A 27,808-nucleotide genomic window follows, 5' to 3' on the forward strand; every position below is an offset into this window, starting at 1 on the left:
TGAACCGTCTCTCCACAGAATGTCATTGATCAGTTTTAAACAGAACATGCTGTAGGAGCAATCAGCAGAGAAATACAAAAATGCTACCCTTATCAACCGATGTCAGACACCCGTTGAGGTTAAAACATGACTTTACCAGCTAATGATCAACTCATAAAAGTACATAACCCCCTGTATACCACCTCTGACTCCTCTTGATTCAGCGTACATCGCCTCCAAAAACTTCCCCTGTTACCCTTCTGTTACACCCAGATTATCTCCAGCTCTCAGCTTCACTCCATTCCCCTCTTTGAAGATCCTCCTGGAGCTCTTCCTATACATTTTTTCATTTTGGATCTCAATTTCCTTTCGTGGTGTGCCTTGTAGTTTGACTTGATGGCAAGCTCTTGAAATACCTAGAACTTTCTGAATTACGTTTTAAGACAACAAAACGGGTCTATATTTGTTATTATTCTACTACAGTCAAAGCACTGGTGTATCTCTAAGGGTATAGGAAGTGCTATCTGAAGGTGGTGGGCTTCATTGCTTGTGTAACAACGGTTTTTTTTAATCCCTTCACAGGTGCAGAGAAATACATTATTTTGAGCAAAGAAGCAAAGGAGGACGGCACATATGCAATGGAAGTACAATAAAGGTGAAAACAAGATCTACTCTATTGAGCCTCACAAGACACTTCTTTTTGTGTTCTTGCCATACACACGTTGCATGGTTCTGGTCTTTAACAAGAATTGATATATATAAAGTAGTCTGTCACTTAACAGGATCAGAGTGTGTGCATCTCCCTCTTTTAAGCTGGTACAGTTCAGGGTATTGTTGGCATTGCTGTGTGGGGATAAACTATATAGGCAGTTGGCATTGCTGCATAACCCATCAATCAGAGTAACTACTGTTGAAGTCGGACGTTTGCATACACCTTAGCAAATACATTTAAACTCAGTTTGTCAATTCCTGACATTTAATCCTAGTAAAAATTCCCTTTCTTAGTTCAGTTAGGATCACCACTTTATTTTAAGAATGTGAAATATCAGAATAATAGTAGAGAGAATGATTTATTTCAGATTTGATTTCTTTCATCACATTCCCAGTGGGTCAGAAGTTTACATATATATATATGCTATTTAGCAGACGCTTTTATCCAAAGCAACTTACAGTCATGTGTGCATGTGTGCATACATTCTATGTATGGGTGGTCCCGGGGATCAAACCCAGTACCCTGGCGTTACAAGCGCCATGCTCTACCAACTGAGCTACAGAAGGACCGTACACTGAATTAGCATTTTGTAGCATTGACTTTAAATTGTTTAACTTGGGTCAAACGTTTCAGGTAGCCTTCCCACAATAAGTTCTGTGACTTTTGGCCCATTCCTCCTGACAGAGCTGGTGTAACTGCGTCAGGTTTGTAGGCCTCCTTGCTCGAACATGTTTTTTCAGTTCTGCCCACAAATTTTCTATGGGATTGAGGTCAGGGCTTTGTGATGGCCACTCCAATAATTTGACTTTGTTGTCCTTATGCCATTTTGCCAAAAATTTGGAAGCATGCTTGGGGTTGTCCATTTTCCATTTTGAAGACCCATTTGCAACAAAGCTTGAACTTCCTGGCTTATGTCTTGAAATGTTGCTTCAAAATATCCACAGATTTTTCTATTTTGTGAAGTGCACCAGTCCCTCCTGCAGAAAAGCACCCCCACAACATGATGCTGCCACCCCCGTGCTTCACGGTTGGGATGGTGTTCTTCGGCTTGCAAGCCTCCCCTTTTTCCTCCAAACATAACGATGGTCATTATGGCCAAACAGTTCTATTTTTGTTTCATCAGACCAGAGGACGTTTCTCCATAAAGTACGATCTTTGTCCCCATGTGCAGTTGCAAACCGTAGTCTGTTTTTTAATGGTGGTTTTGGAGCAGTGGCTTCTTCCTTGCTGAGCGACCTTTCAGGTTATATCTTCCTAGACGGAGGAAGTCAGAGACCTGGTCAGGTGGTGCCAGAATAACAACCTATCCCTCAATGTAACCAAGACTAAGAAGATTATTGTGGACTACAGGAAAAGGAGGACCGAGCAGGTTGAGAGCTTCATGTCCCTTGGTGTCCACATCAACAACAAACTAGAATGGTCCAAACACACCAAGACAGTCGTGAAGAGGGCACGACAAAGCCTATTCCCCCTCAGGAAACTAAAAAGATTTGGCATTGGTCCTCAGTTCCTCAAAAGGTTCTACAGCTGCAACCTCGAGAGCATCCTGGTTGCATCACTGCCTGGTAAGGCAATTGCTCGGCCTCTGACCGCACGGCACTACAGAGGGTAGTGTGTACAGCCCAGTACATCACTGGGGCAAAGCTTCCTGCCATCCAGGACCTTTACACCAGGCGATGTCAGAGGAAGGCCCTAAAAATTTTCAAAGACCGCAGCCACCCCAGTCATAGACAGTTCTCTCTAGTACCGAATGGCAAGTGGTACCAGAGTGCCAAGTCCAGGACAAAAAGGCTTCTCAACAGTTTTTACCCCCAAGCCATAAGACTCCTGAACAGGTAATCAAATGGCTACCCGGACTATTTGCATTGTGTTCCCCCCCACCAACCCCTCTTTTTACGCTGCTGCTACTCTCTGTTTATCTTATATACATAGTCACTTTAACTATACATTCATGTACATACTACCTCAATTGGGCTGACCAACCAGTGCCCCACACATTGGCTAACCGGGCTATCTGCATTGTGTCCAACAAACCAACCGACAACCACTCTTTTACGCTACTGCTACTCTCTGTTCATCATATATGCATAGTCACTTTAAACATATCTACATGTACATACTACCTCAATCAGCCTGACTAACCGGTGTCTGTATGTTGCCTCGCTACTTTTATAGCCTCGCTGCTGTATACAGCCTGTCTTTTTACTGTTGTTTTATTTCTTTACCTACCTAGCTTATTTGCGCTATTAGTTAGAGCCTGTAAGTAAGCATTTCACTGTAAGGCACCTGACAAATAAACTTTGATTTGAATATAGGACTCGTTTTACTGTGGATATAGATACTTTTGTACCGGTTAGCTCCAACATCTTCACAAGGTCCTTTGCTGTTGTTCTGGGTTTAATTTGCGCTTTTCGCACCAAAGTACTTTCATCTCTAGGAGACAGAACGCATCTCCTCCCTGGCAGGTTTGACGGCTGCGTGGTCCCATGGTGTTTATACTTGCGTACTATTGTTTGTACAAATTAACATGGTACCTTCAGGCATTTGGAAATTGCTCCCAAGGATGAACCAGACTTGTGGTGGTCTACATTTTTTTTACTGAGGTCTTGGCTGATTTCTTTTGATTTTCCCATGATGTCAAGCAAAGAGGCACTGAGTTTGAAGGTAGGCCTTGAAATACATCCACAGGTACACCTCCAATTGACTCAAATTATGTCAATTAGCCTATCAGAAGCTTCTAAAGCAATGACATCATTTTCTGGAATTTTCCAAGCTGTTTAAAGGCACAGTCAACTTAGTGTATGTAAACTTCTAACCCAATGGCTTCTCTGGCTTTAAGACTACTGGGATCCTTGTTGGTTGCAGTGTTGATATTGGAGCCTGACCCTACAATCAGGGCTCTGAAGAAGAAAGACGAATCATTTACAGTTTTCTATTTAACCACTAGAGGGCACACCTAATCTGAGCATATAATACAGCTCCCAACTACTTTCTTGACAATTGACAAGAGGAAACGTACACATGCCAATGTGATAGGCCTAATTTTGGTTAGGCACTGTGTCAATTTCTGACTGGAAAAATTTGACAATTAACATTTTTAGTTACTTGAGTACTCTTTGATTGCCAGTTGAAAATTATTGCAAAGAAGAGGCCCAATTGACAAAAATAACACAATTTTGTCATGCAACACTATTCTTAGCTGTACTAAACAGAGCAAGGGTACCTCACATGCAAAACACAGACCAGTCCTGCTTTAAACATCAATCCTGGTCTATTTTTACTTCATCAGACAAGACCTTCACAGATGCTATTATTTCCATTGTGGTTCAAATAAACCTCTAGCTATCTGCTGGCATGAGCCTCTCGCTCCCCTGTAAGCCAGAGGCCTGAAAAGGAAAGAATGACATCAGCACCCACTGATGTAAATCAACCAGTTGATTCTCTCATGCTGTGTTTCTGTACACCCTCAAAACCTACTGTACCTTGGCTTTTGGACACTTTCAACTGGAGACAACTAAATTCTCAATGTATCATCATTATGAGCACTCAAACTAATGAGCACCAATTAACAATCAAATTCAAGTTTGATCTATAATACTTATGACTGAAAACACTCATGTGTGCTGGATGTGTTTAAGTACTATCTATCCAGATGGGTAAGGGCAATGCCTAGCCAGTTGTACAACAGAATGCATTCAACTGAAATGTGTCTTCCGCATTAACCCAACCCTCTGAAACAGAGAGGTACGGAGGGCTGCCTTAATCGACATCCACGTCTTCGGTGTCCGGGGAACAGTGGGTTAACTGCCTTGCTCAGGGGCATAGCGGCAGATTTTTACCATGTCAGCTCGGGGATTCGATCCAGAAACCTTTGGGTTACTGGCACATCGCTCCTATATATTTCAAACTATATTTTGCTATGTAACTACTGTGTAAAAAAATGCTGTTTATATAGAATGTACATGTAACAGAAAAGAAAAAGGTGTAAAAACAAAGTTATTTTTGTCCTCTGAATGTGGTGGATAGGCACAAAAACAAAACAAAAATCAAATGAACATTAAATAAAAAAGATCAAGACAACTCTGAGATAATTACTAAAGTTGACAGGTGCTCAGTTGAGTCAAACCTCATTTGAATAATGATAGTACAGGACAGTGGGCCAGCAGTCAACTTTAACACACACTCCTATCTAGACCAGACCAGCCAAATAACCACCATAATTACAATAAATAAATCCATCACTGACAGACATTGCAATCCCACCAATTATTCCCCTCCTCTTTTCCTCTCCCTTTTCAAGCCCTCTTCCCTTGACTTAATTGTGTCTTCTTGATCCCCCCCTCTTCCCTCCCCTTTCACTTCCCTGTTCCCTTTCAATCTCGTCCACTTGAGGAAAAAGCCTATTCATTCTGTTTATCAAGACTCATCCAGACACATTGAAATTAAACCAGATTGAAATTAATACAACTGGAAATGCTATGTGTAATATGCTGCATGATAACAATACACTTTACTCTAAACTTCTGTACGATATTTTGATCCAATGACCTTTGATCAATGGCCTTTTACGTCACCCTTTATTTAGTATCACTTTGATTTGTAAAGCATAAAGGCTAGGCATAGGCTGTGCAAGAATCTTCTGTAAGTTTTTCTTCGTCTAAAATTGGACCAATATTCTTAGCAAGTGGGTACAAATGTAACCATATTGAAAGTAAAATTGATACATTTTACTTTTACATTTTGCAACATTGTCGAGTTGACTGAAGTAACCGGCATTCCCCGCCTACCATGTCCCAGTCAGACGACATATAGGGCGATGCGGAAGTCATAGTTCCGTTAACTTCAGTTGATTCCGTTTAGTCTGAAATTTGTGGTAGCGGTAGAACAGTCACACGCTTTCACATCGCAACACCTCGACTGAACCGTCTGTGCCTCATCCACAAAAAGGTGAGTACAATTGGTACACAGGGGACAGACACAAATTGAATAGAAAAACTATTCGAGATTAAATGGATAGGTATTGTTAGGCTACTTTTATTTTAGTTTAAAGGAGATACGAGCAAGTGCGCGAGGCAAGAATAAGCAACAACTTGTAGTCACACCACACTCACCCACCTACAACACGCCATGTGTGGCTGATACTCCATTGTAGCCAAGTTTGTCATATAGTCATAAAAATGTGTGTTTGAAGTCATTTGTCATTTATAGACAGTTTACAGGTTGATATAACGTGTTATGGTGTTTGTATGCCACCAGTGACTCAATAACTAACTACTACAGAGAGAGAGCATTTGAAATTGGAATTAATGTCGGCTACTACTTGTGTACTTATTTTTGTATTGTTCTAATGTATTTTATGGGCAGGAGCCGAGTTAGTATTGCAGTGTAGCCTTATACTTGGCAAGGAAAGGGAACGTGTTGAGATCTGTGTGAAAATTGTGAAAGGTCTTTCCTGCCCTGTGCGTTGTACCATAATAGGGTGTGTAAGACACGCATGCATGGGCATGAAGTAATGCTTTGTTCAATATTAAACTGAACATAGTGTATCTTGGATATTGCCAAGGCTCCCTTCCTAAAACGTTGTCATGTGTCTCTAGTCCATTTTGGGTGAGGGTTCTGTTCACATAATAATATATGTAATTACAGGAGCTTTTATCAAATGTCTATTCAGTGAAGGTCAGAGAGAACTTTTAAAGCTTTTTTAAAATCAGGTGATTGGTGTTCTTACAGTCGACCTGTATGTCCTTTTGTCATAAGCAGTTATAAGCAGTCTTCTGGTGGACTCAGACATGAAGCTGCTGTGGAGATCGTATACAGTATAATAGAGGGAATCTGTGTCTTGTGAAGCTGACATTTGTCTTGGACTTTCTATTGATGTACTTCTGTTCAGTGGCGACCGGCATTTCTGACCAGATAATGGCTTGTTTTTCAACATCTGAGGAAAACGTCCTGAAGCCATAGAAATGACCACAGGACCGTTTGTAGTTATAACAACAGTTCATCGTGTTCATGTGTGGTGTGCTTAGAAAAGAATCCATGCATCAGCTGTGCAAACTGATCTGACCCTGCAGACCTTTACCTATACTCAGATATGCAGTGTGAAAGATTTGATCCTTGACCCACTGTTATTGATAAGGTGATTTGCACATTTGGAGAGGTTAGGAAGGAAGTCAAAGTTAAAGGTTGTCCCCATCTTTGCAGGGTTTTTTCTTCTTAGTAAGTCCCATATAATTCGTATCCACTATCCATCCGATTGGATATACTCTGAAAACATGTTGATTACCAGATGGTTAGTGCCATGTTATCCTCTTGGTGAACTCTAGGTTGGTGCTGTTGGGCTTGTAATTACCCCTGAACCATAGATGTATTTAGCTCACCTCCGCCCTGGGTCACACTGGAGAGGAGAGAAGGGTGCCTTATAGGAATACCTCATGCCATGTGTACATGTGTGTGTGTGTGTGTCTGAGGTGGGGGAGTAATGGGTCTTGTGTCCTGTTGTCCTCCAGGAGTATGACCCTCTGCCTCTATCCCCCTCCCTTACTCATGAAATACACCCCACAGTCAGAATATTTCTCCTTTTTAAACTGAAATAAGAGGCCCTGTCAGAAAAAAAGTATTGGCAATGTCTGTTTTTAGTAGCTGAATCATTGTGGTCCACGTCACCATCAGCCTGTTATCTTTTATGGTGTTTACTGATGTCCCAGGCGGCTATGCTAACAAAGCTAACATCTACGCACATTCCAAAACTATAATATAAACTATAAACTATAATATTTATGACGTACAAACACAGTGTGTGTGGACGTGTTTCATTAACGTAACACTTTTTCAAGTTCCTGTAAAAACTCCAATCAGTTTTGAAATAAAGATTTATTCACCCATGATGCATCATCTAGAGGGGTAGTTGAAGTTAAGTTCATTTATTTGCTTATATGCCTTGAGGTTGTTATTCTCAAACACCCCCTTTCCCCACATGGCTGGCTCATTATCAAAAGGCTAAAAAGGTCAAATTGGGAAGAAATCGTAACATTTTGTTCAAATTTTCTAATCTAAAATATTTTAATTTGATCTGTTATGTTTAATTCAGGTCTTTTAATTAGGAGAGCAATGTTGCAAAATATTAGTAATTGTTTGTAACTTTTTGGGATTTTATGCAAATTGTGGTAAAATTAAATAGATAACTTCAGATCCTAATCTCAGTGATCCATAAGGACACTTTTGGAAAAATTACACTTGAGAATTTGTTAGCCAAATGTCAATTTCGTGAGAATGACCCCCTTAGTCCAACCATTTGAAAGCATGTTTACCCCTGCAGAGGTGTGTGTGTTGAGACGTACTTGAGCTCTCTCTTCTCCAGGCAGAGTTTTGGCTAACTCCTTCCTCTATGTAGTACTTCCTGGACATGAAAACTCAGTTTGAGTCTGGACTTCTGCTCACTCACTCCTGTGTCACAACTTAACTAACAATGATTTAGTTGTTCTGTACTAACAATTCTGCTCATTTCAATGGAAAAGGAATGTAAAAATTAGAGGTCGACCGATTAATCGTCATGTCTGACTAATCAGGGCCGATTTCGAGTTTTCATAACAATCGGTAATCGGCATTTTTGGACGATTATGGCAGATTACATTGAGGCACAGCGCGGTTTATGACTTCAAACCTCCCGAGATTAGGCTGGCAATACTAAAGTGCCTATAAGAACATCCAATAGTCAAAGGTATATGAAATACAAATGGTATAGAGAGAAATAATCGACACGTCATAATTCCTATAATAACGACAACCTAAAACTTCTTAACTGGTAATATTGAAGAACTGAGAATATTGAACCACCAGCTTTCATATGTTCTGAGCAAGGAACTTAAATGTTAGCTTTTTTACATGGCAAATATTGCACTTTTAAATTCTTCTCCAACACTGTGTTTTTGCATTATTTAAACCAAATTGAGCATGTTTCATTATTTATTTGAGACTAAATAGATTTTATTAATATATTATATTAAGTTAAAATAAAAGTGTTCATTGTTCATTCAGTATTGCTGTAATTGTCATTATTACAAATATATATATACAAAAATCGTCCGATTAATCGGCATCGGGCTTTTTTTTGGCCCTCCAATAATTGGTATCGGTATCTGCGTTTAAAAAAAAGTGAATTGGACGACCTCTAGTAAAAATACTAATGTTAAACTAATGAATTTCAACAGAGCATGAAAGGCTTGACTGCACCATGCATGCTATACTGTATGTCTGTGACTGTTGGTATAGTCAGTTCAGATAAAGCAACATTGGGGTCAGTAGGACCCCCCCCCTCCAAAGCCCATCAGTCATTAGGGGAAAAAAACTCTTGTTTGCCACTAACTTACCAATCTAAAATTGTTAGCTGACACGGGCTAATTGAGCGACTATAAGTGAGTGACATAACATGAGAAAAACTGCTGATGCACAACCACATTTCAAAATTGCAACCTGTGTATGCTGCTATTCTAACTTACAACAGTATGTTGAGACCTCAACGGGCTCCTCCCCAATAAAAATATATAAATATATCATTATAATTTTTGGAAAATGTATCCAAGGGCCTTCAAAAGAGGGGTCACATGCCACAGACTAACTTACTTTGATAAGTCAAGCGGCCAGCTATCTAAACCTGTAGTAGGCCTAATCATGGTTGAATCACCGACACCATTGATTTTGTTAGTCACTTAATAGCTGCAAACATTTCTCTCCACCCTATTGCAAAATGTGTAGAATTGCAGGAAATTAGCTGTAACACCGCGGCCCCTCATGATGAGTTAAGATTTTTTTTTAAAATCAAAGTAGCCCATCCCTGCCCTACAGTATGGCACTTTCTTGCCAGGTGGTTGAGAAATGTGTCAGTCAAGCCCTCGGGCGTCCAGTGATTCGCATTGGTGTTGGGTTTAGTTCGAACGCATCCCTGCTATTCCAGGGTGTGTCTCTGGCTCTGCCTGGCCCTGCTACTCTCTCCTCACAAGGTTCCAACACGTCCCTGTTCTTCCAGGGTGTGTCTCTGGCTCTGCCTGGCCCTGCTTCTCTCTCCTCACAAGGTTCCAACGCGTCCCTGGTCTTCTAGGGTGTGTCTCTGGCTCTGCCTGGCCCTGCTGCTCTCTCCTCACAAGGTTCCAACGCGTCCCTGGTCTTGTAGGGTGTGTCTCTGGCTCTGCCTGGCCCTGCTACTCTCTCCTCACAAGGTTCCAACGCGTCCCTGGTCTTCTAGGGTGTGTCTCTGGCTCTGCCTGGCCCTGCTACTCTCTCCTCACAAGGTTCCAACGCGTCCCTGGTCTTCCAGGGTGTGTCTCTGGCTCTGCCTGGCCCTGCTACTCTCTCCTCACAAGGTTCCAACGCGTCCCTGGTCTTCTAGGGTGTGTCTCTGGCTCTGCCTGGCCCTGCTACTCTCTCCTCACAAGGTTCCAACACGTCCCTGGTCTTCTAGGGTGTGTCTCTGGCACTGCCTGGCCCTGCTACTCTCTCCTCACAAGGTTCCAACGCGTCCCTGGTCTTCTAGGGTGTGTCTCTGGCTCTGTCCTCACCAAGCACAGTGGCATCAGCCCCGTCACCAGCCTACAGTTCTAAACCCCATAGACAGATAAGTCTGAAGACATGTCAGCATTCACACTGGGTATTCACTAGTTAATGGATATAGTTGGTAATCACTACAGTCGTGGCCAAAAGTTTTGAGAATGACACAAATATTAATTTCCACAAAGTTTGCTGCTTCAGTGTCTTTATATATATTTTTGTCAGATGGAATACTATGGTATACTGAAATATAATTACAAGCATTTCATAACTGTGAAAAGCTTTTATTGACAATTACATGAAGTTGATGCAGAGTCACTATTTGCAGTGTTGACCCTTCTTTTTCAAGACCTCTGCAATCCGCCCTGGCATGCTGTCAATTAACTTCTAGGCCACATCCTTACTGATGGCAGCCCATTCTTGCATAATCAATGCTTGGAGTTTGTCAGAATTTGTGGGTTTTTGTTTGTCCACCTGCCTCTTGAGGATTGACCACAAGTTCTCAATGGGATTAAGGTCTGGGGAGTTTCCTGGCCATGGACCCAAAATATTGATGTGTTGTTCCCCGAGCCACTTAGTTATCACTTTAGCTTTATGGCAAGATGATCCATCATGCTGGAAAAGATATTGTTCGTCACCAAACTGTTCCTGGATGGTTGGGAGAAGTTGCTCTCGGAGGATGTGTTGGTACCATTCTTTATTCATGAATGTGTTCTTAGGCAAAATTGTGAGTAAGCCCACTCCCTTGGCTGAGAAGCAACCCCACACATGAATGGTCTCAGGATGCTTTACTGTTGGCACGACACAGGACTGATGGTAGCGTTCACCTTGTCTTCTCCGGGCAAGCTTTTTTCCGGATGCTCCAAACAATCAGAAAGGGGATTCATCACAGAAAATGACTTTTCCCCAGTCCTCAGCAGTCCGATCCCTGTACCTTTTGCAGAATATCAGTCTGTCCCTGATGTTTTTCCTGGAGAGAAGTGGCTTCTTTGCTCTCCCTCTTGACACCAGGCCATCTTTCAAAAGTCTTCGCCTCACTGTGAGTGCAGATGCACTCACACCTGTCTGCTGCCGTTCCCGAGCAAGCTTTGTTCTGGTAGTGCCCCAATCCCACAGCTGAATCAACTAGGAGACGGTCCTGGCGCTTGCTGGACTTTCTTGGGCGCCCTGAAGCCTTCTTCACAACAATTGAACAGGTCTCCTTGAAGTTCTTGATGATCTGATAAAGACTTACAGAAAACGTTTGACCTCTGTCATTGCCAACAAAGGGTATATAACAAAGTATTGAGATAAACTTTTGTTATTGACCAAATACTTATTTTCCACCATAATTTGCAAATAAATTAATTCAAAATCCTACAATGTGATTTTCTGGATTTTTTTTTTCTCATTTTGTCTGTCATAGTTGAAGTGTACCGATGATGAAAATTACAGGCCTCTCTCATCTTTTTAAGTGGGAGAACTTGCACAATTGGTGGCTGACTAAATACTTTTTGCCCCACTGTATATATACACATTTTTGTATTAATGACAATTGCAACAATACTGAATGAACAATGAACACTTTTATTTTAACTTAATATAATACATATTATGGGCTTTTGGATGGGTGTTCTTAAGATGATTCCACAGGTTGGTGGTATTTTTTTATTTAGCCGTTGCTGACCCCATGCTTATCTTTATCACAAATAAGACACCTTGCTTTCCCTGGTGCCAATTCCATGTAATAGTCCCACACTGGTGCTCTGCTTTTCTCTGCCATCTGTAAAACACACACAGCTCTGAAGTGACAATGATACTGGAGAGTCTGCTTAGGAGACAAATACTCTCAACTGTTTGAATAAAAATAGAGTTTAAGTTACCTGTGATGAATGTTGAAAACAAAAACTGTAATTTCTATATGCAGGAAATCCTATTTTAATAATGGACATGGTAAGAATTGACTACCAAAATGCGAGTCATAATTCCCATGACACCTTCTAGCAAAATCTGAAAACCGGTTCCTTCTTTCATTTATTCCATAGGATATTTTTTAGATTCACTTAAAATAAGGCCTGTGTTTCGTGTAGGCTTACACCACCTTGCCAATTTTATAACTGTGTAGATATCCATAGGACAAGGTAACTCTGATCAATATTGGCTAGATTTAAGCGAAGAGTGGATTTATGAAACTATTTTGACAAACGTTACCTTATCCTAGTGAGATTTACACGGGTATCAAAACGCCGAGGCGGTTTAAGAACAAAACACAGACCTTATTTGAAGTAGATCAAGACATTCTCTATGGAAGACATGAACGGTAAAAATAACAAAGGAATCCCTTTCAAGTTCAGCCGCAAGTTATTACAGGAATTATAATGCGTCAACTATTTCTCTCTAAACCATATACCTTTGACTATTACGAGCCTGCTGCTCCCTACCGCCTCAGATTGCTCTATCACCACCCTGGGGTGGCAAGGTAGCCTAGTGGGTAGAGCGTGTGAAGAGCGTTGGACTAGTAACCGGAAGGTTGCAAGTTCAAACCCCCGAGCTGACAAGGTACAAATCTGTCATTCTGCCCCTGAACAGGCAGTTAACCCACTGTTCCTAGGCTGTCATTGAAAATAAGAATTCGTTCTTAACTGACTTGCCTGGTTAAATAAAGGTATAAAAAAAAATCAAATCATAGAGAAATACGAGCCTTAGGTCAAATCTGGAAACTATCACCTTGAAAACAAAACATTTATTCCGTTCTGTATTTTATCTAACGCGTGGCATCCATGAGTCTAAATATTCCTGTTACATTGCACAACCTTCAATGTTATGTCATAATTACGTAAAATTCTGTCAAATTAGTTCGCAAAGAGCCAGGCGGCTCAAACTGTTGCATATACCCTGACTCTGCGTGCAATGAACGCAAGAGAAATGACACAATTTCACCTGGTTAATATTGCCTGCTAACCTGGATTTATTTTAGCTAAATATGCAACGACCGTCAATGATTGATTGTTTTTTATAAGATATGTTTAATGCTAGTTTGCAACTTACCTTGGCTTACTGCATTCGCGTAAGGCAGGCTCATCAGGCAGGCTCCTCGTGAGCCAGGTGGTTATTAGAGCGTTGGACTAGTTAACTGTAAGGTCGCTAGATTGGGTCCCCCGAGCTGACAAGGTAAAAATCTGTGGTTCTGCCTCGTTACTAGGCGGTCATTGAAAAGAATGAGCTCTTAACTGACTTGCCTAGTTAAATAAAGATTAAATAAAGATGAACGGTCGACCTCTTGTCACTTCCTAAGTGTGTGGTAGCCTGTTGTGTCAGTGAGGTGTAATGCTGGCATGACTCTGTGCTGAAACACTTTATACAAGAACAGTTTTGGATAGTGTTGTCACAATACCAGTAGTATTGCGGTACCATGGGGGACAAATTCAGAGGGGCATAGTGTCCTGTTCGCCCCGTCCCAGCAATGCTTGTTCCCGTTTTCTAAATGTTATGCGCATGTGCTACACCAAAAACCAATCACTGATATTCACACTCCTACTCAATACAACACATATTGACTTCACACTGTTCGCTGTATGATAGAATGCTGCATAGAATGTTTACTTTGCTCATATTCTTCTTTTCATTTAATTGTTTACTTCATTTAGGGGGTAGATCAGCTTTAATAGTGCAGATCGATTGTAGCTTCCATAAATGTAATTGTCTGCATAATTTTCAATCCCACATATAATGTTTTTTAAATGTATATACTACCAGTCAAAAGGGTTTTTCTTTATTTTTACTATTTTATACATTGTGCAATAATAGTGAAGACATAAAAACTATGAAATTAAACATGGAGTCATGTAGTAACCGAAAAAGTGTTAAACAAATCAAAATATATTTTATCTTTTAGATTCTTCAAAGTAGCGACCCTTTGCCTTGATGACAGCTTTGCACACTATTGGCATTCTCTCAACCAGCTTAACCTGGATTGCTTTTCCAACAGTCTAGGAAGAGTTGCCACATATGCTGAGCACTTGTTGCTGCTTTTCCTTCACTCTGTGGTCCAACTCATCCCAAACCATCTCACTCCATCACTCTCCTTCTTGGTCAAATAGCCCTTACACAGCCTGGAGGTGTGTTGGGTCTCCTAAGGGGGCAAAGGTGTTGTCGTGCCCTCTTTAAAAACATTGTCTTGGTGTTTTATGATATAATTTCCAAAGATTATACCTTTTTTAAACATTTTTTAAACCAAAAAATAAATATTATTATATATTTGAGTTTAACCACAATATTTGTTGTATTATTTGTTCTGTCTTTTCTGGTGGATTAAACTGAAATTGAAAACCAACGTTCTATGGCTTGTTTTAAAACCTGTTAGGGATGATGCGAATTTTCGCAGCTTTTTGTTAAAAATCGCGCAACATTTCAAAGTCCTGCTACTCATGCCAGGAATATAGTATATGCATATGATAAGTATGTATGTATAGACAACACTCTGAAGTCTCTAAAACTGGTTAAATCGTGTCTGTGGCTATAAAAGAACGTGTTTAGGAGTAAAAATCCCTGGTAAAACTGTTGACCCAACACAAAAAAAATATTCATCCGCCATTCAATGTATTGTCTAAGGCGAAAGAAAATAAATGAGGATCCCCTATAAACGCCTACTGCTTCCACACGATGTCGCCAGTACTGGCATTTCAAGTCTGCTTTATCCTTGGTTAGATGACGTATAGGCCCTTCCTGTTTTAGGGTCACCACAGGATGTTGTGAAATTGAAAACATGGACGATGATTTCAAGACTTGCTGCTATCGAATACAGATCGCCCCGTGATCAATTTTATAGATTATTAACGTTTATTAATACCTAAAGTTGGTTTAGAAAAGTAGTTTGAAGTGATTTGTAAAAGTTTATAGGCTTTTGTAATTTTAAAAAGTGACGTTGCAGCAAATGACATTTTGGGTATACAATGACGGATTTAATCGGGAAAAAGACCCAATTGTGATGTTTATGGGACATATAGGAGTGCCAACAAAGAATCTCGTCGAAGGTAATGAATGTTTTATATTTTATTTCTGCATTTTGTGTAGCGCCGGCTACTGCAAAATCTTTTGTTTAGGTGTCGTTCAGCTATTTTGGGGGGTGCATGCTATCAGATAATAGCTTCTCATGCTTTTCTCGAAAACATTTTACAAATCTGACTTGGTGGCTAGATTCACATCGAGTGTAGCTTTAATTCAGTACCTTGCATGTGTGTTTTAATGAAAGTTTGAGTTTTATCGAGTACTACAGGTGGCACTCTTTAATTGCATGGATTTAGGTTCCTGCAAAGGAACTAAATTCCGCATCATCCCTAAGAGGATATTATTTAAAATAGCGATATTTTTTTGAATATTTCATTTTGGAATAACCGAAAGTGAGAGGTTGTAATCTGAATAAAGGGAAGAAGGCCATTCTTGAACATGGGGTGAGACATTCTTACTTATCTGCTAGAGAACCAGTTTGGATCCAAGTATATCTTTTGTAATACTTTAATATTTAATAATTTCTGCACTCCAAACCCTAACCCATATTCATTATATAAATAGGCCCTTTTAATTTTGTCTGGCTTTGCTCATATTTGAAAAGACTAACTTCTGATTTGGCTGAAGGAATTGGAGGAAGGAATATACTGTACATGCATAATGATCTGCAAGTCATTGTGGCAGTCAGGGGAAAACTGCATGAAACATTCTTTACTTATCAGTTAACACACAGATCCTCTCTCCCTCACACTCACCACTCTCTCTCCCACAAACACACACTACTCCCAACTTTAAAAAACGTTAGGCACCAAATGGAATGTAAGGAGCACCAGAAATAGATTGATTTTGAATTGTTCAGGCTAATGAATCCTAAGCACATCTCATGAATAGCAGACCTTGAAGGAGTTACCACATATGCTGAGCACTTGTTGGCTGCTTTTCCTTCACTCTGCGGGCCAACTCATCCCAAACCATCTCAATTGGGCTGAGGTCGGGTGATTGTGGAGGCCAGGTCATCTGATGCAGCACTCCATCACACTCCTTCTTGGTCAAATAGCCCTTAGACAACCTGGAGGTGTGTTGGGTCATTGTCCTCTTGAAAAACAAATGATAGTCCAACTAAGCACAAACCAGAAGGGATGGCATATAACTGCAGAATGCTGTGGTAGCCATGTTCTAAATAAATCACAAACCAGAAGGGATGGCATATAACTGCAGAATGCTGTGGTAGCCATGTTCTAAATCAATCACAAACCAGAAGGGATGGTGTATAACTGCAGAATGCTGTGGTAGCCATGTTCTAAATAAATCACAAACCAGAAGGGATGGTGTATAACTGCAGAATGCTGTGGTAGCCATGTTCTAAATAAATCACAAACCAGAAGGGATGGCATATAACTGCAGAATGCTGTGGTAGCCATGTTCTAAATAAATCACAAACCAGAAGGGATGGCATTAACTGCAGAATGCTGTGGTAATAAATAAATCACAAACCAGAAGGATGGCATATAACTGCAGAATGCTGTGGTAGCCATGTTCTAAATAAAACAAACCAGAAGGGATGGCATATAACTGCAGAATGCTGTGGTAGCCATGTTCTAAATAAATCACAAACCAGAAGGGATGGCATATAACTGCAGAATGCTGTGGTAGCCATGTTCTAAATAAATCACAAACCAGAAGGGATGGCATATAACTGCAGAATGCTGTGGTAGCCATGTTCTAAATAAATCACAAACCAGAAGGGATGGCATATAACTGCAGAATGCTGTGGTAGCCATGTTCTAAATAAATCACAAACCAGAAGGGATGGCATATAACTGCAGAATGCTGTGGTAGCCATGTTCTAAATAAATCACAAACCAGAAGGGATGGCATATAACTGCAGAATGCTGTGGTAGCCATGTTCTAAATAAATCACAAACCAGAAGGGATGGCATATAACTGCAGAATGCTGTGGTAGCCATGTTCTAAATAAATCACAAACCAGAAGGGATGGCATATAACTGCAGAATGCTGTGGTAGCCATGTTCTAAATAAATCACAAACCAGAAGGGATGGCATATAACTGCAGAATGCTGTGGTAGCCATGTTCTAAATAAATCACAAACCAGAAGGGATGGCATATAACTGCAGAATGCTGTGGTACCATGTTCTAAATAAATCACAAACCAGAAGGGATGGTGTATAACTGCAGAATGCTGTGGTAGCCATGTTCTAAATAAATCACAAACCAGAAGGGATGGTGTATAACTGCAGAATAGCCATGTTTAAATAAATCACAAACCAGAAATATAACTGCTAGCCATGTTCTAAATAAATCACAAACCAGAAGGGATGGCATATAACTGCAGAATGCTGTGGTAGCCATGTTCTAAATAAATCACAAACCAGAAGGGATGGCATATAACTGCAGAATGCTTTGGTAGCCATGTTCTAAATAAATCACAAACCAGAAGGGATGGCATATAAGTGCAGAATGCTGTGGTAGCCATGTTCTAAATAAATCACAAACCAGAAGGGATGGCATATAACTGCAGAATGCTTGGTAGCCATGTTCTAAATAAATCACAAACCAGAAGGGATGGCATATAAGCAGAATGCTGTGTAGCCATGTTCTAAATAAATCACAAACCAGAAGGGATGGATATAACTGCAGAATGCTGTGGTAGCCATGTTCTAAATAAATAGGGATGGCATATAACTGCAGAATGCTGTGGTAACCATGTTCTAAATAAATCACAAACCAGAAGGGATGGTGTATAACTGCAGAATGCTGTGGTAGCCATGTTCTAAATAAATCACAAACCAGAAGGGATGGCATATAACTGCAGAATGCTGTGGTAGCCATGTTCTAAATAAATCACAAACCAGAAGGGATGGCATATAACTGCAGAATGCTGTGGTAGCCATGTTCTAAATAAATCACAAACCAGAAGGGATGGCATATAACTGCAGAATGCTGTGGTAGCCATGTTCTAAATAAATCACAAACCAGAAGGGATGGCATATAACTGCAGAATGCTGTGGTAGCCATGTTCTAAATAAATCACAAACCAGAAGGGATGGCATATAACTGCAGAATGCTGTGGTAGCCATGTTCTAAATAAATCACAAACCAGAAGGGATGGCATATAACTGCAGAATGCTGTGGTAGCCATGTTCTAAATAAATCACAAACCAGAAGGGATGGTGTATAACTGCAGAATGCTGTGGTAGCCATGTTCTAAATAAATCACAAACCAGAAGGGATGGCATATAACTGCAGAATGCTGTGGTAGCCATGTTCTAAATAAATCACAAACCAGAAGGGATGGCATATTGCAGAATGCTGTGGTAGCCATGTTCTAAATAAATCACAAACCAGAAGGGATGGCATATAATGCAGAATGCTGTGGTACCAGAAATAAATCACAAACCAGAAGGGATTTAACTGCAGAATGCTGTGGTAGCCATGTTCTAAATAAATCACAAACCAGAAGGGATGGCATATAACTGCAGAATGCTGTGGTAGCCATGTTCTAAATAAATCACAAACCAGAAGGGATGGCATATAACTGCAGAATGCTGTGGTAGCCATGTTCTAAATAAATCACAAACCAGAAGGGATGGCATATAACTGCAGAATGCTGTGGTAGCCATGTTCTAAATAAATCACAAACCAGAAGGGATGGCATATAACTGCAGAATGCTGTGTAGCCATGTTCTAAATAAATCACAAACCAGAAGGGATGGCATATAACTGCAGAATGCTGTGGTAGCCATGTTCTAAATAAATCACAAACCAGAAGGGATGGCATATAACTGCAGAATGCTGTGGTAGCCATGTTCTAAATAAATCACAAACCAGAAGGGATGGCATATAACTGCAGAATGCTGTGGTAGCCATGTTCTAAATAAATCACAAACCAGAAGGGATGGCATATAACTGCAGAATGCTGTGGTAGCCATGTTCTAAATAAATCACAAACCAGAAGGGATGGCATATAACTGCAGAATGCTGTGGTAGCCATGTTCTAAATAAATCACAAACCAGAAGGGATGGCATATAACTGCAGAATGCTGTGGTAGCCATGTTCTAAATAAATCACAAACCAGAAGGGATGGCATATAACTGCAGAATGCTGTGGTAGCCATGTTCTAAATAAATCACAAACCAGAAGGGATGGCATATAACTGCAGAATGCTGTGGTAGCCATGTTCTAAATAAATCACAAACCAGAAGGGATGGCATATAACTGCAGAATGCTGTGGTAGCCATGTTCTAAATAAATCACAAACCAGAAGGGATGGCATATAACTGCAGAATGCTGTGGTAGCCATGTTCTAAATAAATCACAAACCAGAAGGGATGGCATATAACTGCAGAATGCTGTGGTAGCCATGTTCTAAATAAATCACAAACCAGAAGGGATGGCATATAACTGCAGAACTGTTCTAAATAAATCACAAACCAGAAGGGATGCATATAACTGCAGAATGCTGTGGTAGCCATGTTCTAAATAAATCACAAACCAGAAGGGATGGCATATAACTGCAGAATGCTGTGGTAGCCATGTTCTAAATAAATCACAAACCAGAAGGGATGGCATATAACTGCAGAATGCTGTGGTAGCCATGTTCTAAATAAATCACAAACCAGAAGGGATGGCATATAACTGCAGAATGCTGTGGTAGCCATGTTCTAAATAAATCACAAACCAGAAGGGATGGCATATAACTGCAGAATGCAAACCAGAAGGGATGGTAGCCATGTTCTAAATAAATCACAAACCAGAAGGGATGGCATATAACTGCAGAATGCTGTGGTAGCCATGTTCTAAATAAATCACAAACCAGAAGGGATGGCGTATAACTGCAGAATGCTGTGGTAGCCATGTTCTAAATAAATCACAAACCAGAAGGGATGGCATATAACTGCAGAATGCTGTGGTAGCCATGTTCTAAATAAATCACAAACCAGAAGGGATGGCATATAACTGCAGAATGCTGTGGTAGCCATGTTCTAAATAAATCACAAATAAGGGATGGCATATAACTGCAGAAAGCCATGTTCTAAATAAATCACAAACCAGGGATGGCATATAACTGCAGAATGCTGTGGTAGCCATGTTCTAAATAAATCACAAACCAGAAGGGATGGCATATAACTGCAGAATGCTGTGGTAGCCATGTTCTAAATAAATCACAAACCAGAAGGGATGGCATATAACTGCAGAATGCTGTGGTAGCCATGTTCTAAATAAATCACAAACCAGAAGGGATGGCATATAACTGCAGAATGCTGTGGTAGCCATGTTCTAAATAAATCACAAACCAGAAGGGATGGCATATAACTGCAGAATGCTGTGGTAGCCATGTTCTAAATAAATCACAAACCAGAAGGGATGGCATATAACTGCAGAATGCTGTGGTAGCCATGTTCTAAATAAATCACAAACCAGAAGGGATGGCATATAACTGCAGAATGCTGTGGTAGCCATGTTCTAAATAAATCACAAACCAGAAGGGATGGCATATAACTGCAGAATGCTGTGGTAGCCATGTTCTAAATAAATCACAAACCAGAAGGGATGGCATATAACTGCAGAATGCTGTGGTAGCCATGTTCTAAATAAATCACAAACCAGAAGGGATGGCATATAACTGCAGAATGCTGTGGTAGCCATGTTCTAAATAAATCACAAACCAGAAGGGATGGCATATAACTGCAGAATGCTGTGGTAGCCATGTTCTAAATAAATCACAAACATTCTCACCAGCAAAGCACCCCCACACCATCACACCACCTCCTCCATGCTTCACGGTAGGAACCATACATGCAGAGGTCATCCGTTCACCTACTCTGCATCTCACAAAGACACAGGGGTTGGAACCAAAAATCTCAAATTTGGACTCAGACCAAAGGACAGATTTCCACCGGTCTAATGCCTATTGCTCGTGTTTCTTGGCCCAAGCAAGTGTCTTCTCCTTTTTGGTATCCGTTAGTAGTGGTTTCTTTGCAGCCATTCGACCATGAAGGCCTGATTCACGCAGTCACCTTTGAACAGTTGATGTTGAGATGTGTCTGTTATTTGAACTCTGTGAAACATTTATTTGGGCTGCAATTTCTGAAGCTGGTGACGCTAATTAACTTATCCTCTGCAGCAGAGGTACCACTGGGTCTTCCATTCCTGTGGCAGTCTTCATGAGAGCCAGTTTCATCATAGCGCATGATGGTTTTCGTGGCTGCACTTGAAGAAACTTTCAAAATTCTTGACATTTTCCGTATTGACTGACCTTCAAGTCTTAAAGTAATGATGGACTGTTGTTTCTCTTTGCTTATTTGAACTGTTCTTGCCGTGACTTGGTCTTTTTACCAAATAGGGCTATCTTCTGTATACAACCCCTACCTTGTCACAACACAACTGATTGGCTAAAACACATTAAGAAGGAAAGAAATTCCACAAATGAACTTTTAACAAGGCACAACTATTAATTTAAATGCATTCCAGGTGACTACATCAGGAAGCTGTCATCAAGGCAAAGGGTGGCTACTTTGAAGAATTTGTTTAACACTTTTTGGGATACTACATGATTCATATGTGTTATTTCATAGTTTTGATGTCTTCACTATTATTCTACAATGTAGAAAATAGTAAAAATGAAGAAAAACCCTTGAATGAGTAGGTGTGTCCAAACTTTTGACTGGTACTGTAAGTATTCACACCCCTTAGATATGACACTCCAAATTGAGCTCAGGTGCATCCACTTTCCTTTGATCATCCTTGAGATGTCACTACAACTTGATTGGAGTCCATCTGTGGCCAATTTATGGTCAGGGGGGTGCCCATGAGCCCAATGGCCACTCTGACAGAACTGCAGAGTCCCTTGGCTGAGTTGGGGGAACCTGCTAGAAGGACAACAGTATCTACAGCACTTCACCAATCTCGGTTTTATGGGAGAGTGGCCAGACTGAAGCCACTGCTGAGGAAAAAGGCACATGACAGTACGCCTGGAGTTTGCAAAATGGCACGTGAAAGACTGAGAGCGTAAGGCAAAAGTCTGTGGTCTGATGAGACATCAAATGTAACTCTTTGGCCTGAATGCAAAGCTCTATGTCTGGAGTAATCCAGGCACAGCTCATCACCTGTCTAACACCATCCCTACCGTGAAGCATGTTGATGGCAGCATGCTGTGGGGACCCTTTCACACCAGGGACTGGGAGACTGCTAAGGATAGACAGAAAATTCAATGGCACTAATTACAGGCGATTTAATCAATTTTGAATTCAGACTGTAACACAACATGGAATAAGCCAAGGGGTATGAATACTTTGTGTGTTATCTTTCAAAAAGTATTTCACAGACTAATAACAATACTGTTATAAAAGAAGCCCTAACATTTAGCCCATCGGGCTTCCATGGAATCAGCTAAGTGAAGGATTTTGTGACACTGCAGATATTTGGAGCTTTGCAGACTTTGGTCTTAAGCTTACGCACAGCAATGTTCTAAAATATTGGACCATTGGCTTTCATAATTCTCAGCGCAGTTCAAGAAATATCTCAAACTATCAACTCATTCAAATGAATAGAGGACGTGTCCCGGAGCCGCGCTGCTTGAGAATTGTGGGGAGGTGAGCAGAGGGCTGTGCTTCCCTGTGGATGGTGGTCTCAGAGCCGTGACGCTACGTCACAACAGGACGCTGGACTATCACGTCTCAGTGGCTGTGGACTGTGGTTTAGGCTTTGTAGATCTCCGTCTCAGTAGGGCCGGGATGATACCAGTATCACTATACTCGTTAGAAAGGAAACAAAACACAAAGCGGATTTAACATCTTTAGGAAAACAACCCTAATGTTGGAAACAAACGTCACATTTATTTATTTTCCAAAACTATAGCACACAATAATGTACATACAGCAGGTTTGTAAAGGACCAAAGAGTTTTGCTTTGTTTTGCTTCGGTCTTCTTCGTGTTTTAAATGTTTCAATGGAAACACTGGTATTGTTGCAGGTATTGTCACAGCCCTACTCTTCAGTGACCCACTGAGAACAGCTATTCAATATTTGAATATTGTAGATGGGAGTGTTGGAGTGCCTTGTCTTCTTCTTTATAACCTATAAAGGTCCAGCTTATTAATGTTTTGCCTCAATATGTTTTTGTTTCTCTAGGAGAATCATGAACAGCAACTACAGCGTCTCCCTGGGTGGCCCCGCCCCCTGGGGCTTCAGACTGCAGGGAGGAAAGGACTTCTGTCTGCCCCTCACTATCTCACGGGTGAGTCTCTCTCTCTCGCTCTTTCTGTCTCACCATTTCTGTCTCTCACTCTTTCTGTTGTTCTCCCTGTTTCTCTCTCTCTCATACACACACACACACACACACACACACACACACACACACACACACACACACACACACACACACACACACACACACACACACACACACACACACACACACACACACACACACACACACACACACACACACACACACACACACACACACACACACACACACACACACACACACACACATGTTCTCTATGGTGATAAAAGGGCCGTGCTCACTATGACATTTGGATCTATGGTGATTAAAGGGCCATGGTCACTATGCCTTCTGGCTCTATGGTGATTAAAGGGCCATGGTCACTATGCCTTCTGGATCTATGGTGATTAAAGGGCCATGGTCACTATGCCTTCTGGATCTATGTTGATTAAAGGGCCATGGTCACTATGCCTTCTGGCTCTATAGTGATTAAAGGGCCATGGTCACTATGCCTTCTGGCTCTATGGTGGTTAAAGGGCCATGCTCACTATGACATCTGGATCTATGGTGATTAAAGGGCCATGGTCACTATGCCTTCTGGCTCTATAGTGATTAAAGGGCCATGGTCACTATGCCTTCTGGCTCTATGGTGGTTAAAGGGCCATGCTCACTATGACATCTGGATCTATGGTGATTAAAGGGCCATGGTCACTATGCCTTCTGGCTCTATGGTGATTAAAGGGCCGTGCTCACTATGACATCTGGATCTATGGTGATTAAAGGGCCATGGTCACTATGACATCTGGATCTATGGTGATTAAAGGGCCGTGCTCACTATGACATCTGGATCTATGGTGATTAAAGGGCCATGCTCACTATGCCATCTGGATCTATGGTGATTAAAGGGCCGTGCTCACTATGACATCTGGCTCTATGGTGATTAAAGGGCCTGTGCTCACTATGACATCTGGCTCCATGGTGATTAAAGGGCCATGCTCACTATGACATCTGGCTCCATGGTGATTAAAGGGCCATGCTCACTATGACATCTGGCTCCATGGTGATTAAAGGGCCATGCTCACTATGCCATCTGGCTCCATGGTGATTAAAGGGCCTGTGCTCACTATGACATCTGGCTCCATGGTGATTAAAGGGCCATGCTCACTATGACATCTGGCTCCATGGTGATTAAAGGGCCATGCTCACTATGCCATCTGGCTCCATGGTGATTAAAGGGCCATGCTCACTATGACATCTGGCTCCATGGTGATTAAAGGGCCATGCTCACTATGACATCTGGCTCCATGGTGATTAAAGGGCCATGCTCACTATGCCATCTGGCTCCATGGTGATTAAAGGGCCATGGTCACTAAGCCATCTGGCTCCATGGTGATTAAAGGGCCTGTGCTCACTATGACATCTGGCTCCATGGTGATTAAAGGGCCTGTGCTCACTATGCCATCTGGCTCCATGGTGATTAAAGGGCCTGTGCTCACTATGCCATCTGGCTCCATGGTGATTAAAGGGCCTGTGCTCACTATGCCATCTGGCTCCATGGTGATTAAAGGGCCTGTGCTCACTATGACATCTGGTTCCATGGTGATTAAAGGGCCTGTGCTATATATTCAGTATGACACTTACTGCTGCTTTCAACCACACAACATTTCATTTGGCAGCTTTTACCACAAAGTCCCCTTTGACTGCTCATGGCCTCTGCCAATCTCCCTCTGACTTTATCTTTGTGCTTCTCATGCCATTTTATCTGACATATCTAAATAACAATCACAGTATTAACTATCCCCAGAAATGTCCAGAAACTCTACAGACTACAAAAGTGTAGGCTTTGCTCTTCAGTCTGATGACTCTTTACACTGGGTCTCCAGTCCACATGTCTCTAGCTCTGGGTTTGTACTCAGTTGGGCGTTCCTCCCAGTCCCAGAGCACTAGATGAACCTGTCTGTCTACGGAGTCCAGGACAGGAACTCCTGCAGTTCTTTAATATTTTGTCTGGGTCATGGGTCTCTGGCCTGGGTCTTGTCTGGGTCTGGTCTGGGATAGGAGAGAAGCAGGAGTGCTGCCAGGCCTGCTGTGGGAAGAAGGACTCTGCTACTGCTAGTGATGAATGGTTGTGAACTGCTGCTCTGCTGCATCACCGTAGTTATACACTGTTTGGGATTCTCTCCATAATGCTGTTTGTGTTGTTGCTGTGAGAAAGAGGAGATTCTCTCCAACACTGATTTGAATTGATAGTGACTATGCAGCTCTGCAGTGTATGACCCACAATTATCCATTTATCCTTTGTCAATAGCACAGCAGTATTATGATGTCTTGTACAGTATTTTAGCCAGTATTTGCTCAGTACTTTGCCCCTCAGACGTGTTACCGATGTGGATGATTGAGACAGTTTGCTTTGGCTGTAGCTCCATGTTGGTTTTGGAGATTGCTCTGGAGAGTTTCCTTGGAAGGAATCCTAAAACAAAAGATATGAACTATGAAGATAAATGTGGCCGTATTCATGCTTGTATTAAGTTTAATGTTGCTGACATATCTGGACATGTAACTGCCACAACTAAATATGAACATAACTTTTGAAATGCAATATTCTGTTTTCAGACAGTTGAATTAGGTCTATAAGGATAAATAACAAGCCCCCACAATATCCCTGTAATTACAGTAAGACACACAGATTAGTAAAGGGATTATATCTGAGCCACAAAATACATTGTTTATGGAATCTTCAGTGCTTGAGAGCTTTAAATATCTACTTCAGCAGACATTGGAATAAATCAGGTGGGAAGAAATCCTCTGAGAATGTGTCTGCAAATCCAAAATGTCAGCTTTGAGTTTAGTGGTTTGGCAGCATTGGGTTTGTCTAACTTTGGGCATTGTCCAACTCTCTCAGGATGCTGCTTTGTGAAAACCAAAGTCTGCCTAAGTATGAACTGAGCAATATGATTATCCACTTCACAGACAATTCCATAAACGTACATAAAATGAAGTTATATGCCCGTAGTGAATGTCTTGCTGGGTCTAATGGGCATTCATTTCTCAATTGTGATATTGCTCTAGACTTCTTAAAGGGTATGCCAAGTCCATAAAGGTTTTGAAATACAGTACATATGATTTACTCCCTCTGAGAAGCACATTGTGAGAGAGAAGCGTTTGTTTTGTGAGTAATACAGTACTCTACTGAATGTTTTATTTTATCTTTATTTATCTAGGCAAGTCAGTTAAGAACAGATTCTTATTTTAAAATGAAGGCTTACCCCGGCCAAACCCTCCCCTAATTCGGACGACGCTGGGCCAATTTTGCGCCACCCTATTGTGCTCCCGATCACAGCCGGTTGTGATACAGCCCAGGATCGAACCAGGGTCTGTAGTGACACACCTAGCACCGAGATGCAGGGCCTTAGACCACTGTGCCACTCGGGATGTTCACATCTGGAGGAATTTTTGCTCATGGAATACATGCAGTGGGGATAAACAGAGCCATTGTAGAGAATTAAAGAGACTATAATCACTGGGTGGTGGTGGTGGCCTGGCCGCCCAGACAGAGATACCCACAGTATCACTCTGTGTCTGTAAAAGGCTTTGTTTTCACCCATGTTCTAACCACACGAACACACATCCACAGCCACTCGCCCTGTAGCTGTGTTCAGCTGGCTGGGGTCCTTTTAAAGGAGTCAGCTTCAATAGGCCCAGTGGAAACAGTGTGTACTGGTCTGATCTCTCCATATGCCCACGGCACATGTCAAGAGATAACATGAGGACAGGGAGGGAATACATGACTCTATACCCACCCAGGGCGTACTCAACAACATAACCCTGCCCTGCCTCTGCCCCAACCCACACACACAATGATACAGAAACACATGCAAAGCACATGTATTTTCCCTTTTCCCACATTTGTACTGTAATGTAGAGGCCTTCACAGTGGATTGCAAATCAGAGGAAGATTTTCAAAAAGTAAGTGATTATTTAATCGCTATTTGTGATTTTATGAAGCCTGTGCTGATTGAAAAATATGTTGATGTGGGGTGCCGTCCTCAAACAATCGCATGGCATGCTTTCGCTGTAAAGCCTATTGTAAATCGGACAATGCCGTTAGATTACCAACAATTTAAGCTTTTAACCGATAAGACACTTGTATGTACCTTGATGTTTCATATCCATAATTTTTACGATTATTTATTTGAATTGCGCGCCCTCCAATTTCACCGGAAATTGGAGACCGGAAATTGGAGACAAGACGCCTAGCCCTAAGAAGAGCTTGGGTAGGTTCAAATCAAATCAAATTGTATTGGTCACATACACATATTTAGCAGACGTTATTGTGGAATAT

The 27,808-nt window shown here is 41.3% G+C and overlaps 1 protein-coding gene across 3 annotated transcripts in view; it reads left to right on the forward strand.

Moving 5' to 3' along the window:
• Positions 1–5,483: 5,483 nt before the first annotated feature.
• The window catches only part of LOC123999098 (PDZ and LIM domain protein 5-like), a 144,920-nt gene continuing 122,595 nt past the window's right edge, over positions 5,484–27,808 (forward strand). For all 3 annotated transcript variants that reach the window (XM_046304509.1, XM_046304511.1, XM_046304510.1), the window contains exons 1-2: positions 5,484–5,638; positions 23,370–23,475. In XM_046304509.1, coding sequence (XP_046160465.1) covers positions 23,377–23,475 — 99 coding nt within the window. In that variant the 5' untranslated portion in view covers positions 5,484–5,638; positions 23,370–23,376. The remainder of the gene's footprint in view (positions 5,639–23,369; positions 23,476–27,808) is intronic.

This window comes from Oncorhynchus gorbuscha, linkage group LG16 (genome assembly GCF_021184085.1).
Source record: "Oncorhynchus gorbuscha isolate QuinsamMale2020 ecotype Even-year linkage group LG16, OgorEven_v1.0, whole genome shotgun sequence".
Classification (NCBI taxonomy): Eukaryota; Metazoa; Chordata; class Actinopteri; order Salmoniformes; family Salmonidae; genus Oncorhynchus; species Oncorhynchus gorbuscha.